The following is a 15,080-nucleotide window of genomic DNA, read 5'->3' as shown; positions in this document are numbered from 1 at the left end:
AAGGAGCTCCTGAGTGATCAGCACGTTGGTGGTCCAGAACAGTGACTGTCCTTAATTGGCGGGGTGGAGGATGCCCTGGGGCTGCAGATGCCACTGCCACCTGGGGTCTGCCCAGGACCACCTTAACTGGTCAAGGAGCATTGTGTTTGACTCACAGGCCACAGGGACCTTGTCTGTGTCCACCGACCTCCGGAGGAAAGGGGGCTTCCAAGCTTTGTGCATACTGAGCAAAGAGCTTCCAGTGACAAGCCCCTCAAATGGTCCTATCTCTATTGTGGGTTCTCATGATGCACCACTTGACACACCGTGACCCTCACTCAGGCACACAGCTGACACACTGAGATCAAAGACCCCAAATGTGGAGGGCTAGCGTGCACCAGCTTCCCACTGAATGACAGGACAGGATGGCACTCAGTGGCATTGTATATGACAGATTAAATCATGAGGAAGAAAACGAACACCACTTTCCGGTAATTTATGGAACTGCTGTCAACATTAAAACCACAGAACCCCCCTCTCAAGACTAAAGTCCAGAGGAGAAGCTGCCAATCTGACCGAAGGGACTTTCAGAAGAGGCCCAATGGTGAGCACTCATGATGCAGAGCGGGGAGCTTCCGGCCGGGCTGGATCCCTGATGGCACTCGCACATGTAGAGTCTGCCTGCAGGGGGGCAGACAAATACTGGCAATCTCTCCTCTTCCTCTGCTTGAGTGCTAGCTCCCTCACCTACCAAAAACCACCATACATTACTTTGTTGAAAAAAAAAAAAAACCCAACTCACTGTTTTCTGGAAATAAAGATCTACACTACAAAAAGAAAAAGCAAAAAAGAGCTCACGGGAAAAGATCTCTGTGCAAAGATACAGAAATTAGCAAAGAAAGCAACCTTTTAGTGACCACAATCACTGGCAAGGGGTAAAGAGAACATGAATTTGGAATCCACACCTGATTAATCTCAAATCTCCTGACCTACAAATGATTTTCAAAATGAAACTTTATCTTGGCAAAGGCAAAACAGGAAGTCAGGGGCAATGACGAAGACCATCCCGTGGCTACACTTTAAGGCTCTGAGCACTAGTCTACAGTGAGCTGTCCTTTGGGCCGTGCAGTTGTTGCTTGGTTTGGACTCTTCTACAGTTCTATGAGGTCAGTACTGGGCAGGATGCCAGGGGGGCGCACTAGACTCTACTGTTTTTTGCAATTTCCTGTAAATATGTAGCATTTCAAAATAAAAGTTAATTTTTTTTTAAAGTGAGTTTTAGTTCTTTATTCTTACAACAAAGGTGGAAGAGGGCATGACGGGCTAGCCCGGGGTGGTAAGCAGAGCTCAGGCCCAGGAGGGATTCCTTTGAGTTCTGCAGTGCACTTAGGATCCCCTCTGCAGCCAGCCCCCCATCCCACCATTCTGCAAGCCCAAACTAGCTCCTGGGGATGAAGGAGGTGCGACTGGAAGCTGGCAGCCTAACTCCCTCCCTTCCGCTCCCCTCCCTTCTCCTTGCCCCTCCTTCCATTTTATCTTCCATGACCCTTGGATTTCTTGTCCAGCCTTCAAGACACATCACCTGTAAGTTCACAAAGTAATGCACCAATGCAAGCCCCTGGCAATCATTTCAATAGCTTTTATCATTTGGCCAAAAGAATTCTGAAAATCTACTATATGCTTCCGTTACCAGTCTTCCCCACACCCCCCACCCCCCCCCCCACCACTGCTGCCCTTTCCAGACCAGTCTCTTCTGAGTGGGACAGGGGGATATTGCTTACCATATGGACAAGCATCGTCTTTCAAGCCATCTCAACTTATAACCAGTGGTATGAACAGAGGCACGTGTAATCTGCACACACAGCCAACTCCCCGATCAAATGCTCAAATTAGGAATGCCTCAATCCCCTAAACCCGGTGGCATTGTGGTACAGGAGTTCTGGTGGCAAGCTGCTCTGGGTTTCAATTCTGCTCCTCTGTTTGGTAGGGATAAGCCTGCATTTCCTCACCTGTAAAGTTCAGACACCTACCTTGTTGATCGGTACATGGTAGTCACTCCTCCTCCTCCTGAAGGGTCTGTCAGTGGAGCCTCTGCCACTTCACTGAACTCACTTGGACACTGAGGAAGGCCCTTTAGCAGAAGATGCCTCGGGAGGTAACGGGACCCCTCACAGGAGGGTCTGAGTTTAGTGCGTGAAGACGTATGGGGCACCCATTTGTGCTGATCAACGTTTGTTAAGTGCATGGCTTGGCATGGCCTGAAGCTACTCAAGGGCTCCGATGATACTCAGTGAACAACATGCACCTACTACGTGGGCAGATCAGTGCACTCTTTTGTGTGACAGACCTTGAGGTAAGTGTAACGAGGGTAAAGTGCTACAGTTTCAATGAGCTATGAAATGTTTTCAACCTCAAACTACCTACCTCCCTGAGTTGCTATTTGAACAGCACTCAAATTCTGATATTTGAGCAGCTGAGATTAAACAATCTCTTTTTAAAAATGCAAAACTCCAACAGGCATGTGAGTATCACCTGTAGTGAATCCATTACTAAGGAGATGATTTTAACTCCCAGGAACGGTTTTATCACAACTGTTCCTCTTCATTACCACGAAAGCCATGTCTTTATATCGTGAACAGGAGACATGGGTCTAGTCTTATCATGATCATGCTCTAAGGCCAGAAGAGAGCCCAGAAAGAACGTTCCAGTTGTTTCTAATGCTTGCCATTGACGGCAGCACAGGCTGCTGATTTTACACAACACATTCAGGAGGGATGTTGTCATTAAAAGAACATCTTCATCTTATTACGTTTAACTCGGAGTCTAGCCTTGTGCCCCCCAAAATATCACTTTATCTTCCATAACTGAAACGATTCTAAAGTATGCATAATTGAAAATGATGGAGAAGAACTGCTTTTATTTCTAATTATTAACAACAATGCAACTTACTGATACTTACAAACGACGTCAAGTGAGCTGAACTAAGTAAAGCTTACATTTTATTTTGGAAGCACTTAAAATACTTTATGCTTTTATGGTTACATTTTCCACAATAAGCATTAAATACCAACTACATGTCTCCCCGATAGTCAGCTCCACCTCCCCACCAAAATCAAAAAAAAAAAAACACACTTTTTGGTAACAGTCACTTTAAAATTATAAAGACTGTACTCGCTTCTGGCTTTCAAGCCCACGGCACTGCTGCACAGTGCCAAAAATGCCTGGGATTCAACACTGCTAGGTTAAAATTGTAGGCTTTTTAAAATCACATCCAAGCTTTTTACGATGTCCTCATTTCTAAGAGAACAAAGCAAAAAGCAGTATGAACAGATTCTTACGCTAAAAAGGAGGGAAATTTCACTGAACAGGAACATGCAGGAGTGTTAAGGCAATACAGAATTCTATTCAGTGTTCAATAAAAATGAAAGGTTACGAAGCAACATATCATGCAAACAAAATAATTACAGGGAGCCAGGGATAATCTTGCTAGAATAAAATGATTTTTCTTTTTTAAAAGGAGCCAATGTTTGCCAACTGAAATATTTAGTCCAACCTAACTGCTCAGTATCTGAATCGGTGCATGTGTGTTTATATGTATACATGTTTATAAACAACTCATCTACTTTTCCCCAACATGACCCTAAATTCTAAGAGCCTGAGATGGTACTGCAGAGCAAAACTTTGCAGAATCCTGTGTACGTGCTAAAAAGAACAATCACAGATCTAAGAAAAAAAGACGGAATTTAGCAAAAATTAAACAGTATGTGAGATAGAATTGGACTACTTGGAGAGAATAAAAACTAAAACAATATAAGGAATGGTTCTACATCAGAAGTGACTCACTGCTAGCATACCATGTACACAGCCAGATGGCTCTGAAGGATCCATGCTCAGGTGTGACTACCTCAAACTTAGGAAAAAGTACCCGATATTCATGATTCAATGTGTGATTTACATTACCTTTGATTTATGCTACACTTTATTATATTCTAACTTTAAACACTCTACTGCCATGGTGGGAGGGGGGTCATTTCCTGGATATATACTTTATATCTGGCTGTACCATCTTACACACAAAAAGCTATCAGTATTTCAGTAGTTTGTATAGTGGTTGACTAGCTGAAAGAATGAGATAGACCCTTGGGAAAAAGTGAATGAGATCCTTAATAACTCTAGAAAAAAGCCCTAAGAGATTTAGTGCTGGGGAAAAGCAAAGTAAGAACGTCTACGGTGTGTTCCAAATGTCATTCACTGCTAACCATTACCATCACCTCACCTCTGACCTCCCTAATCTGACTAAGCAGTGATCAAATGTCCACAGTCCTGTTACAAATAGGTGTGGTCTTCTACCTAACAAGTGTGTAAAACCAAGACACACACAGAACACAGGATTGTGCTCAAAGTTGCCCGAGCATGTGGTGCAAAAGTGTGCATGTGTCTGGGAAGTCCAGGCTAGTGATTCCCTTTGGTCGACTTCTTCTTCTTCTGCTCCTCTCTCTGCTTCTGCTTCTTCCTCTTGGCACCTTCTTTGAATCCTAAGAAAACATGGCTTGTAAAACACTGTTCACAATAATAGCTGTTTCCCCATTAAGAGGCAAACGTGTTTTCTAAATATTCCCCAATGTTAAAAAAGCAAAAAAACAAAGTCTCATATCTTCATCTTTATCCTTTTACATCTAAACCTAAATTAAAACATGAATTGACTTTTCAAATTACACATCAAAAACCTTTATATTATTCAAAGAACTTCAAAACCAGTCTTACTTTCTGTAATGTGCCAAACACAGCTAAGCATTTTAAGAACAGCTTCCTTTATCACCTAAGCAGCAAGGTTTAAGAAGCCAACTCTGCTGAATTAACTACTAACAAGAAGTCCTCAGACTCTGCATCCTTGGTCCTACCTTCAAAATGCAAAGAAAACCTCCTTAGCAGCCTAGTTGATGGCAGAGCTGTCTCTCTATCTGCTGGCGGGGTTTGAGAGCACCGGCTAGGCCACAGATCCCTCTCTGCAGGTGTGAGCCTCGCTGTGGATCAGGCTCACATTCATGGGTTCTGTGCGGTGCCACAGGAGAAAGTTTTGCATGTCTTATTTGGGGACTACAACCTTTCATTCACCCTGTCTTATGTGCCTGAAGTCAACAAGTGCATGGCTGACTTACCTAGCCGAAGTCACGAAGTGCACATTCACTCTCTGAAAATTTTGTCCAAAAAGCCAGAAATAAAGAACTCTGACTTCAAATCTGCAGCAAATGACTTAGAATGTTTTTCCCCTCAATCAGTACAGACTGATTTGGGCGGTGAAGCTGCACAAGCAAGGACAGGAAATCGGACTGATGTTTCATGTGGATAACATAAGAACAGGAGCCCAATTTAAATGTCTTGATTGAAATACACATTACGAACCCAAGAGAGGGTTACTGCAGGCCTATGGTTTAACACATGGTCCCCAAGCCTGCTGAAAAGATCATGTTCAAGCATTCTCAAATTTCAAAATTACAGTTACTGTCTTGTAAGGAGCTACCTGGAAGCATAATCACCTGTGTCTACTGTCCGGGCAGAACTCAGATGTGTTACTGAGCTCTCTGTAACCGGGCATGACTACTCAGTCATCCCACCTAGGAACTCACCTCATCGTAGAATCTCAGTCCCTACGTAGACCAGGTTTCTTGTTTTAATGCGATGGGTTGTTTTGTAGGCCCCAATGCATACAGCCAACTTGTAACTTCATCAGGACACATGCCTGTGCTTGGCTAATGACCATCACGTTACTAAACAAGGGCGCCTGCCTTTGTTACAATAGAAAAGTCTACTGAGTACGGTTTACTCACGTTAAGGGACTGAAATGAAATACACACTCAGGCCCTTTCAAGCAGGGAGCCCTATTCAGAGCCCTTTGCTCAGAAACAACTGCAACCCTGTCCAACTGTGATGGTTACTCCATGTACCTCAAACAACACAAGGCTTCTGATGGCCTCCCTCAAGGTCTCATCTAATTAGATGCAGATCTATTCCACACTCACTAGTCCCCACCAACCACTCACCGCACTTATTTACAAGGTGTGCACGTAGGAGCTTGTACTTTTCTCAGGTTTCCATGCAATCTTTGTGTCTTAACCGCCCTATTATAATAGCATAATAGGATATATATCCTGTAAAATACTGTTCTAAGCCATACATTTAGGAAAGTTGGCTCAGAGTTCTAAAAAGACAAATGGCTAAGGTAAGCCGATACCAATGCACCACGAATTGGGTTAGCTTGTGGGCAAAAGCCCACTGAGGGCCGCTGTTCCAAAGCCCCAGCCCCAGGAGGCAACTTGACCTCATACAGTTAAGTAAGGATTAGACAGTAACACAGTGCTGGCTTAGGACGGCAGAGACAGCAACAAGGGCCCCTACTTTTATAACCAAGATAAAAGTTGAAAATCAATATTCTAAGCTACTTTCTGATCTTAATGTCCCTGGGAAAGGAGAATATCTGGGCTTGAAGCAAGTGTCCGTGAGAGACTGGGGGAAAGTAGCTCTTTTTTTCTTATCCTGTCTTCCTAGTAACTCTTCCAAACCCTGGAATACAAAAGCTGACCCATAAAAACTTTGGATATTCAAAGACCCAACTTCTGGTTGTTCATCCCACTCTCTGGAAGCTTCCTGCAACTGATTCTAGTATAGAATCTGGGGTCAAAAAGGCTGTGCACTTCAGAAAAGGTGGTGATGCTAAGAACAACAGAAGGGAAGAAGAAAGGTCAAGAAATAACACCCTTCAAGGCAGCAAACGCAGAACTATTTTAACCTTGAAACTGTGACAGGACAGAGCCTGGTTTGTGTACTTGTCCATGTTTTTTGGACCCTCCATATCCTAGGCCTGGATGGGACCCTAAGAAACTATCTTGCTGAGTTTTACATGCTTGTCTCATATGTGACTAAACCACAAAAAAACTAACAATGAAGGCTTCAGGTGCTCAAGCCAAAACTGCTTCCGCGGATTAAAATCTAGTCATTGAAAGACCCACCCACTCATAGCGGCCCCGTAGGGTTTCCAAGGCTGTAAATCTCTATGCGAGCAGACTGCCACATCTTTCACCTGACAAGCCGCTGGTGGCTTTGAACTGCTGACCTTTTGGTTAGCATTTGAGCACCATAACCACTACTCCACCAGAGCTCCTTCATTAAAAGACAATAGATACAAATGGAGGGTGACATCAAGGAAAATCTATATTTGGTCCCAGATGAGTCTTTAGTGGAGAAAACCTCCAAAATGAATTGTTTCTGTAATTAGTTCCCAAGTTCAGCTTTGAGTCACCAAGTGAAGGTTAAGTGGTTTTCAAAGAAGGAAGAAATTTACAAATAATGGCAAGCTAAGGACGTCGATGACTCCATTAACATTAATAGTGAATTACATTAAAAAGCCCTCATGTATAATTATCTGGAAACCCAATTGATTATGGGGCTGAAGTCAAGAACTAGGAGGTAAGACAGAGATATCAAACCACAGTGGCTTCCTGGCTGGCTCATCTTAGTGGAATTTTTGTTAAGATTTCCCAGAGACATGAGGGGGGCCACTCTTACTCCCAGTAGACTCAATTACACTTACAAAAAAAAAAAAAGGAAAAAACCGACTAACCTACCACTAGCTGATTGATCTTTCACTCCATTTACTTTCCCGAGGCTCCGAAAGTCAATCCAGGAGGAAGTAAGAAAATTAAAGTGCTTTCTACCTACACTCCCTGCATGGTCCTGTGACCAAGATGTGTGACGGGCCAGCCATTTAACTCAGCTGTCATGCTCAAACTCAGTGATGACCACCAAAGGGTGGAAAAGCTTGAGGACAGTGGCAGCAAAAGGACCAGGAAATGCTTCCCAAAAACCTCTCCTGGAACTGAGGAAGGAGAGGGGGTGGACCGGCAGGTGGAAGGCCTCCTGGTGGAGGGGGGCCTTGGCAGGAGCAGGGAGGCTCCTCCCCTACCTCTCTCCATGACTGAACCACAGAACAAGTCTGTAGGGTCTCTGACCTCCACTTGAGCACCTGCACCCCCGTCTCCTGTCATAAAGTCCTAACATTTGATTGAAGGGACCTCAAAGCCCCTTCATTGAATAAACCTGGAATATGAGGGCCAGAGACCAAAGTAATTTACCAGACAGCGCCTATCAAGAAAATTGGATTTTCGCACAATTCACCCAGGAGACCGTCTGACGGCCACAGCATAGAGAAGCTGAGGAGTTAATTCCTCAGTACAATTTATTATTACGCTACTTATCCTAGGAGGCATTTTGAATTTTAAGACCACCGAATAATACCTTCAGACAAACTAAAGGATTTTCAGCACAAATGACAGAATTCCAGGGCATGTGAGTTGGTGCACACTTGCCCGTCCCCCAGGTGCCTCGCCTGTGGGGATGGCAGCTGTGCACAGGCACACAGGCCAGAAGGCCGGAAGGACGATATGAAATGTTTTGGGTGTCCTCCTGAGCATGCTGGATGTTCACTGTTTGGCTAAGTGGATCCTTAAACTTACCAGGAACAACTCAAAATAGACTCAGGTAAGAAAGATACAGACTTTAAATTATCCCTTTCCATCAAGTTTTTTTTTCTTTCAAATAATTAACCATTTTACACAGTTTTAGTACAAGTAGTAACACCTTGATCAAGTACCTCTTAAAAAAAAAAAAAAAACGAAAAACCAAACCCATTGCCACTGAGTCAATTCCAACTCAGAGCAAACCTACAGGACAGAGCAGAACTGCTCCATAGGGTTTCCAAGGAGCGGCTGGTGGATTCAAACTGCCGACCTCTGGAACAGCAGCCAAGCTCTTAACCACTGTGCCACCACGGCACCCAAGTACCTCTAGGTGATCAGAACTCTCTCCTCACTATGGAAATAAGTGCCTGGAGTTGAACTGAGAAAAAGAAGTTTTAATTTATCCCTAGGGCCCACTCTCTACTTAGCAAAGGTCCTTCGAAATCTTATTAAAAATAAAAGCAAACAAGAAAAAAAAAAAAAAAGTTTAACAGAAATACTTCTGTCGTTGAACTCAAAAAGGCCCAAGATATAAATTGTATTTTTAGTAACAGTCTCAAATTGAAAGAAATGAAATAAAAATAAACTTAATTATCTGGGTAAATGGAAGGGACCAAGAATACAAGTACTTTAAAAGAGAAAAACTTGAGCTGTCTTTTGGTTTTAAAACTATGTGATTTTCCAGTTCCAATACCTGACCTCTGTATCCACTGAATGTATACCAATTCATGTATTAAGAACTTGGCTCATTCTAAATTCTTCACACTCCAGAGGAAGGGGCTGCGGTACAAGAGGATTTCCCTAACCAGGCAGGTCTGGAGCATCCTGGGTGACAGGAAGGAAGCTAGGTTGTGAAATGCAAAGTACGTGAGGGACAGTGTAGGAATTAACTGGAAGGAGGGGTGGCCCACAGGCGAGACTGCCAGAAACAGCCAGCACACCACGCAAGCTTTCCTTTCTTCAAACCAGGTCTTTCTGGAAGCTCTTTGCCTTAAGACGTGGCTCATGCCACAGTACGCCCTCATAAACCTTGAGGTAAATTAAGTTCAAAACCAAAGCATATTTGATTTCCTACCCAAAGATGTGGTTGTTTCAGATGCCTAACATTCAGCAAAACAAGTCTTAGCCATGGTCCCTAGCCTGAAACAAAGGAATATGTGCGTATTAAAAAAACTAATAATAATCATCCTTTCTGGTGTTATTTTTAATTTTAAAATAGTTACGATATATTGGTGAAGGTTGCACAACATGACGAACATAACCAGCCTCACTGAACTGTATGTGTAAAAAATGCTGAATTGGCAGTTTTGTTTTAACACAATTTAAAAGATAATAGTAGTGTTACAGTTATGATCCAAAATGCATCCTCATCTTTAGAAGCAAATACCCCGGTATTATAGATAAAATGCTGTGTTGTCTGGAATTTCCTTCAAAATAATATGAAGTTGGGGGCTGTGAGTTAAGAGTGCAAATGAAACAAGACTGGCCAGGAGCTGGTAAGTGCTGCGGTGGTAGTGGGCACACGGGTCCATTACTCTGGTGTATTATTATGCAGTAGAATTACTGTGGTATATTATTAAAATTTTTTTAAATTTAAGTTTAAAAAAGGAAAAAAAAAAAAAAAATCCTTTCACCTGAACTTGTTGTTAGTTGCCATCGAGTAGATTCCGACTCACGGCAACCCCGTATGTGTAGAGTAGAACTATGCACCATAGGGTTTTCAAGGTTGTGAGGTTTTAGAAGCAGATCGCTGGCCTGTCTTCTAAGGCACCTCTGGGTGGATTTAACTGCCAGCCTTTTGGCTAGTAGTCAAGCGCTTAAATGTTTGCACCACGCAGGGAAGTAACACACAGAGCCGCCTCTGTCCACTGCCTCCTTCTCGCTTGTCCAGGATTTATTAAACAGTGATAGACCTTCGCTAGAACTGTTAACCTTCAGGCTTATTTTAACAAAGTTCTCACACCAATGACTTTCTTTTTAAAGGCCTTCATTGAAAAATACTTTTAAAAAACTGTTGGAAACTCTCAACAAAGAAACACGTGTAAAGACATAAATCAGTTTCATTAAAAAGACAAACTTCAAGCAGCCAAAAGCCAACCACAGGGTTAAGCACCAATCATTATTTCCCTAAGTTCCATGCTCTGTTTAGAAAAAGAGAAACATTCTACAGCATACCTGGGTAAGTTGTGCTTTCTTCAAATAAAAAAAGAGTTAAAGGATCAATTTTATTCTGTCATTCATGAATTTTTTTTCATGTTGAATAATTTTATTCTCCTTTTTAATGGTTACATGTTTTTGATGGACCTACAATATGTGTGGAATTCATACATGAAAAATACTGTAATCCTTTTTTGAAATTTTACTTTATGATTTTCTGGTTCCAAGTGACACCCAATATGCCATACAATTGCCTCCACCCTCTAAAATAAAACAAAGCAAGTTTTAAAGAAGGTTAGCAATTTCACGTAATAGCACATCCAATAAAACGTCAAATACCAGCAAGTCAAATCTGCATTACATTTTCATTCCACCACCAAGTTACCTGAACAATAAACTCGCTCTAGCTGAAAATAAAATTACCACTCACTGTTATCTTGAACAGCAGATCCGGGACATTCTCCCGTAAGCAATATAGCCGATATTGTGAGTAGTGCACCTCAAGTGAGAGTTAACTTTTAGCCTAGAAGAATCACTTCTGGAAGCTACCAGGACAGTGTGTGTCCATATCTCATGGTAACTCAACAAGCAGAAAGGAGCTTCACGGGTGCTGATGTCAGGCAGAGCCCTTTTACAGCCTGGTGATTGGTCTGATAGGTGAAGCAGGGCTACCCGACACTTCCAGGGTAACTAAGTTCCCTACTATGTGTTTCTGTTTAAGAAAAATTATGCACAACTTGGAAATAAGGCAAAAAGATTACTGTATGACTTTTCAAGGCCACATTAGAGCAGAGAGAAGGCTGCCTAGGGGTTATCTGAGTCTAGGGTGACCAAACCATCCGTTTTCCGTGACTGGGGAATTTCAAGAAAGTCTCAATATGAGTCTCCAGGTGGGAAGAGAACTTTGTTCAACTCATCTTTAGTATCAGGTAGTACCCAGACAGGAAGTTGGGTTAATAAGGTATGAAGAATGACTTCTGTGTGGTAGAGCTGGTAGAAAAAGATAACCTCCCGGTTCCGTATGGTATTATTGCTCTGTCAGGATTAATCAGTTTAAAGCACATAACTTTGCAATTTTATCCCAACATTCTTTTTTCTACTCTATATCAGTTTGCTGAATCTTCCTTTGAAGCAGCTTTGTCATTCTCAGTGAGTTAAACAGAAATCTTCAACTCGTACTCACTGTGCATCTGTACGAAAATTATGTTTCTAACTTGATGCTTTTACCTTATCACTCTCTTAAAGGCCTCACAACACGATTGAGAAAAGGAAACAAACAACAAAAAAAGAGAGACTGCCTCTAGACACACGTAGAAGGACTAAAGATCCAGGAATACAAGGTGAACGTCAGCCTTATCTACAGCCAAGTGAAGAGTCTGAGAAATTAATGCCTTGCTCAGCTTAAGTGTATACGGATTTGAGTTTGGATTCCCAAGTTAACCAGTTTTCCCCACTTGAAAAAAATATGTAGTAGTAAGCCAGATGAAAAAGACTGACACAAAAACTCGATTTGAGGGGGAAGAATTACTTTTTCTGTTTTCATTCCTAACACCTACTTTCCCCAAATCCCCCAGCTGGGGCAGCAAGTCCCTCGTTCAACAGGCACAGGGTCTGGGACTCTATACAAAGATTGTCCACAGCTGAGAAGCCCACATTTGCTTCTGACATAATCACGTGCCCTTGGCAGCGTTTACTCTTCCTATTCCAGTAGGTTTCCTAGACGTTTAAAACAAGGCTCCTCCAGGCAGGCCAGTACCCACATACCCTCTTCTCGGGGGCTGGAGAAATTATGACGTAGCATGCCAGGTTACGGTGTCCTTCCAAACTAAACAGACTTGGCCCTTTAATGACGACTCATACAGCATTTGTTTGAGGACATTAAATCCACTACCCTGCACTATCCTGTCCCTTGCTAAGACCCCTTAATATAACACTGCCTTTTTCTTCTCAAAACCCACCCTCAAATCCTCAGTACCAGGAGCCGACAGTAACTCCTGGGAAAACTTTCTCAAGCCCATTCTGTGCAGAATTAAATTCACTCTGCATTTCACACATGCCTCTACTGTCCATTTGTCACACACGAAAAGGCTACTATCTCCAAATCGTCCATCTATTTTCATTGCCATGTCTCCACACAGAGCCTAGTGGTGTCTGCGGCACACAGCAGTTGGCTACCTGTCTACCGTCACAAAGCCCCACACCTACAGGTGGGGAAGACGTGCACCAGAGCAGACCACTGCTGTTACTGCCCACCTCAAAACCTAACATACGACCAGGGCAAGGGATGAATACAGAAACTCTGCCTTGTCTAAGAAGGACCGACATTAAGGGACTTTCAGGCACTGATTTTCCCATAAAAAGTTCTGGGAGAAGAAACAAATAAACCCTCATTCTTTTAATTTTCTGTTTAGACAATATCGTTTTGCCCTAAATCCACAGAATTAACTGCATTACCTATACCTAAAAGCAAGCACGAGTATCAATACATTTCTCCAAAACACAATCCGATACGGCCAACTCCGCTACTTCGAGTGATGGGAACGGGTACTTCAAACCAATGAATTAATTCAAGCAAAATTTACATTTGGCTTTAGAGCTCAGTCATGTTCAAACGTATATGCGTAACGACACCCTCAAAGATAATCCAGCGATGACTATGGTGAACTCAGTGCGTGTGCTCTCTAAGAAATCTACAGTTCGGCACCTGGACAGGGCACACAGCTCAGGCTGTAGATAAACGGGGTCATTAGCACCTGCAGCACCTGCCAGAGCTGGAAGGAGGCTCAAGGTTTCAAACTTCATTTATGTTTTGACTGTATAGTCCATCAGCACAAATCAAACTTTTTCAATAGGATCTGACTCTGATGGGGGGGGTTTCTGTTTTGTTTTGAACCAAACACAAATGAAGGCTGAAGAAGGTAAAATTGAACACCTAAGGGTGGGAAGGGTAGAAAACAAATACAAATCGTTTTGGCACTGAGATTCCACAAATTGTCCACTAGTCATATATAAGCTTTCTACTGAGAGCCTGGTCCCAGGCTACATCTTATGAAGAATCCTTGTCCACTTGCATGCCCTCTCCTGGATAGGCCAGCAAGAGGTGGTGATTGGCAGGGACGGATAACTCAATAAGCAAGGTACACACCAGCTTACCTGTGCTTACTTACTATCTGTAGTGCACAATTTCACCTGTTTTTCACCTTCTGCCCCTGGTGATTGCCCTCTGGGGCATGTGTCAGGGGTAAGTTAGACTGTAAGCACTAAATTAAAAGTTATAAAAGGCAGAATCTGGGAGCATTTAAGGTAAAATTAGCACCTTTGCCCAAGACAACAATACACTTCATACACATAGAAGACTGTGACCCCATTTTAATTGTGGGGGAAGCTTTGAGCCACTGCAGTTAAAAGATTACTTGAAGGACGTCCTGGGAGGTGAATGAGCAAAGGAGCATACGAACCTCCTACCCATTCTCCTCACCAGCCTTTGATCTGCTCTTTCCCCACAACTTCCCCCGATCTCACCCTGTTCAGGTCAGGACACAGCAGCACAGGGATGCTCTCTGTCCTCTTTTTCCTTGTGAATTAAGGGAAGCGTCGCCTTTGGTATGCTCCACATTAGTTTCCCTTTGCACACCTGCAGAAAACACGGAGGGATCCCAGCTGCTGGTGACCCGAGGTCTCTCTTGCTCATCATCGTCCTCACAAATATAGTGAGATCCATGTTTGGGTAAGGCAGCGGGTCTGTGAGACTTCTGTGAGCGGACACTGGCCGACTGGGAGGGCAGGGCATTTTGTCCTCTTCGCCTGCATTCTTCTGCAAAGGCGTCTTCGTCAGCCACACCTGAAAGCATATAATTCAAGAGGGGAACATGAGCTTGGCAAAACGGCGAACAGCTGTCACTCCACTCAAAGGCAATGGAAATTATACTTCTCTGGTTTTGAAGCTAAAGGGTAATCACATATTCCCAGACGATCACCATCAACTACCACAGCAACCACATTTCTGCAGCAGGAGAAGAAAAAAATGATCTCATTGCATCAATTGCACTATCGGGACCTGTGCTTTGCCTTCCAGAAGGAAAAGAGAAAAAAGTCCTCTGAAAGTCAAATGTATCTCTGCTACAGCAATAAACAGCTCACCAACCACACCCCTTATGGCACAGAAATGACTTACAAAGGCACAACTGACTTGGATCTTTTCCTAGAGTGATTATATACTATCAAAATCATTGTCAAGGATGGCAATTCTTGACAAATTTATTGTGAAAAGTCAATCTAATGGTCTCTTCCTGGAAAAGAACGCACTGAACCCAGAGATTTCACTTCCATACAGCTTTAATTCTAGGATCTGTGCGCACTGACTGGCAGAGACGATATTACATCCCCATCAGACATAAAAACATGCATGTTTCAGTAGAGGTGATGGCCTAT

General features: G+C 43.0%; 1 protein-coding gene across 4 annotated transcripts in view; it reads right to left on the bottom strand.

The window, feature by feature from the left end:
* The window catches only part of DNAJB6 (DnaJ heat shock protein family (Hsp40) member B6), a 115,670-nt gene that overhangs the window by 16,446 nt on the left and 84,144 nt on the right, over positions 1-15,080 (bottom strand). For 2 of the 4 annotated variants that reach the window (XM_003420728.4, XM_064275141.1), the window contains 2 exons: positions 14,284-14,490; positions 2,966-4,514 (listed from right to left, as the gene is read on the bottom strand). In XM_003420728.4, coding sequence (XP_003420776.1) covers positions 4,432-4,514; positions 14,284-14,490 — 290 coding nt within the window. In that variant the 3' untranslated portion in view covers positions 2,966-4,431. The other 2 variants (XM_064275140.1, XM_010600285.3) reach the window with 2 other exon arrangements.

Source organism: Loxodonta africana, chromosome 22, assembly GCF_030014295.1.
Source record: "Loxodonta africana isolate mLoxAfr1 chromosome 22, mLoxAfr1.hap2, whole genome shotgun sequence".
Taxonomy (NCBI): domain Eukaryota; kingdom Metazoa; phylum Chordata; class Mammalia; order Proboscidea; family Elephantidae; genus Loxodonta; species Loxodonta africana.
Note: the sequence above shows the minus strand (reverse complement) of the source record. Positions and strands in the feature narration are given on the sequence as shown.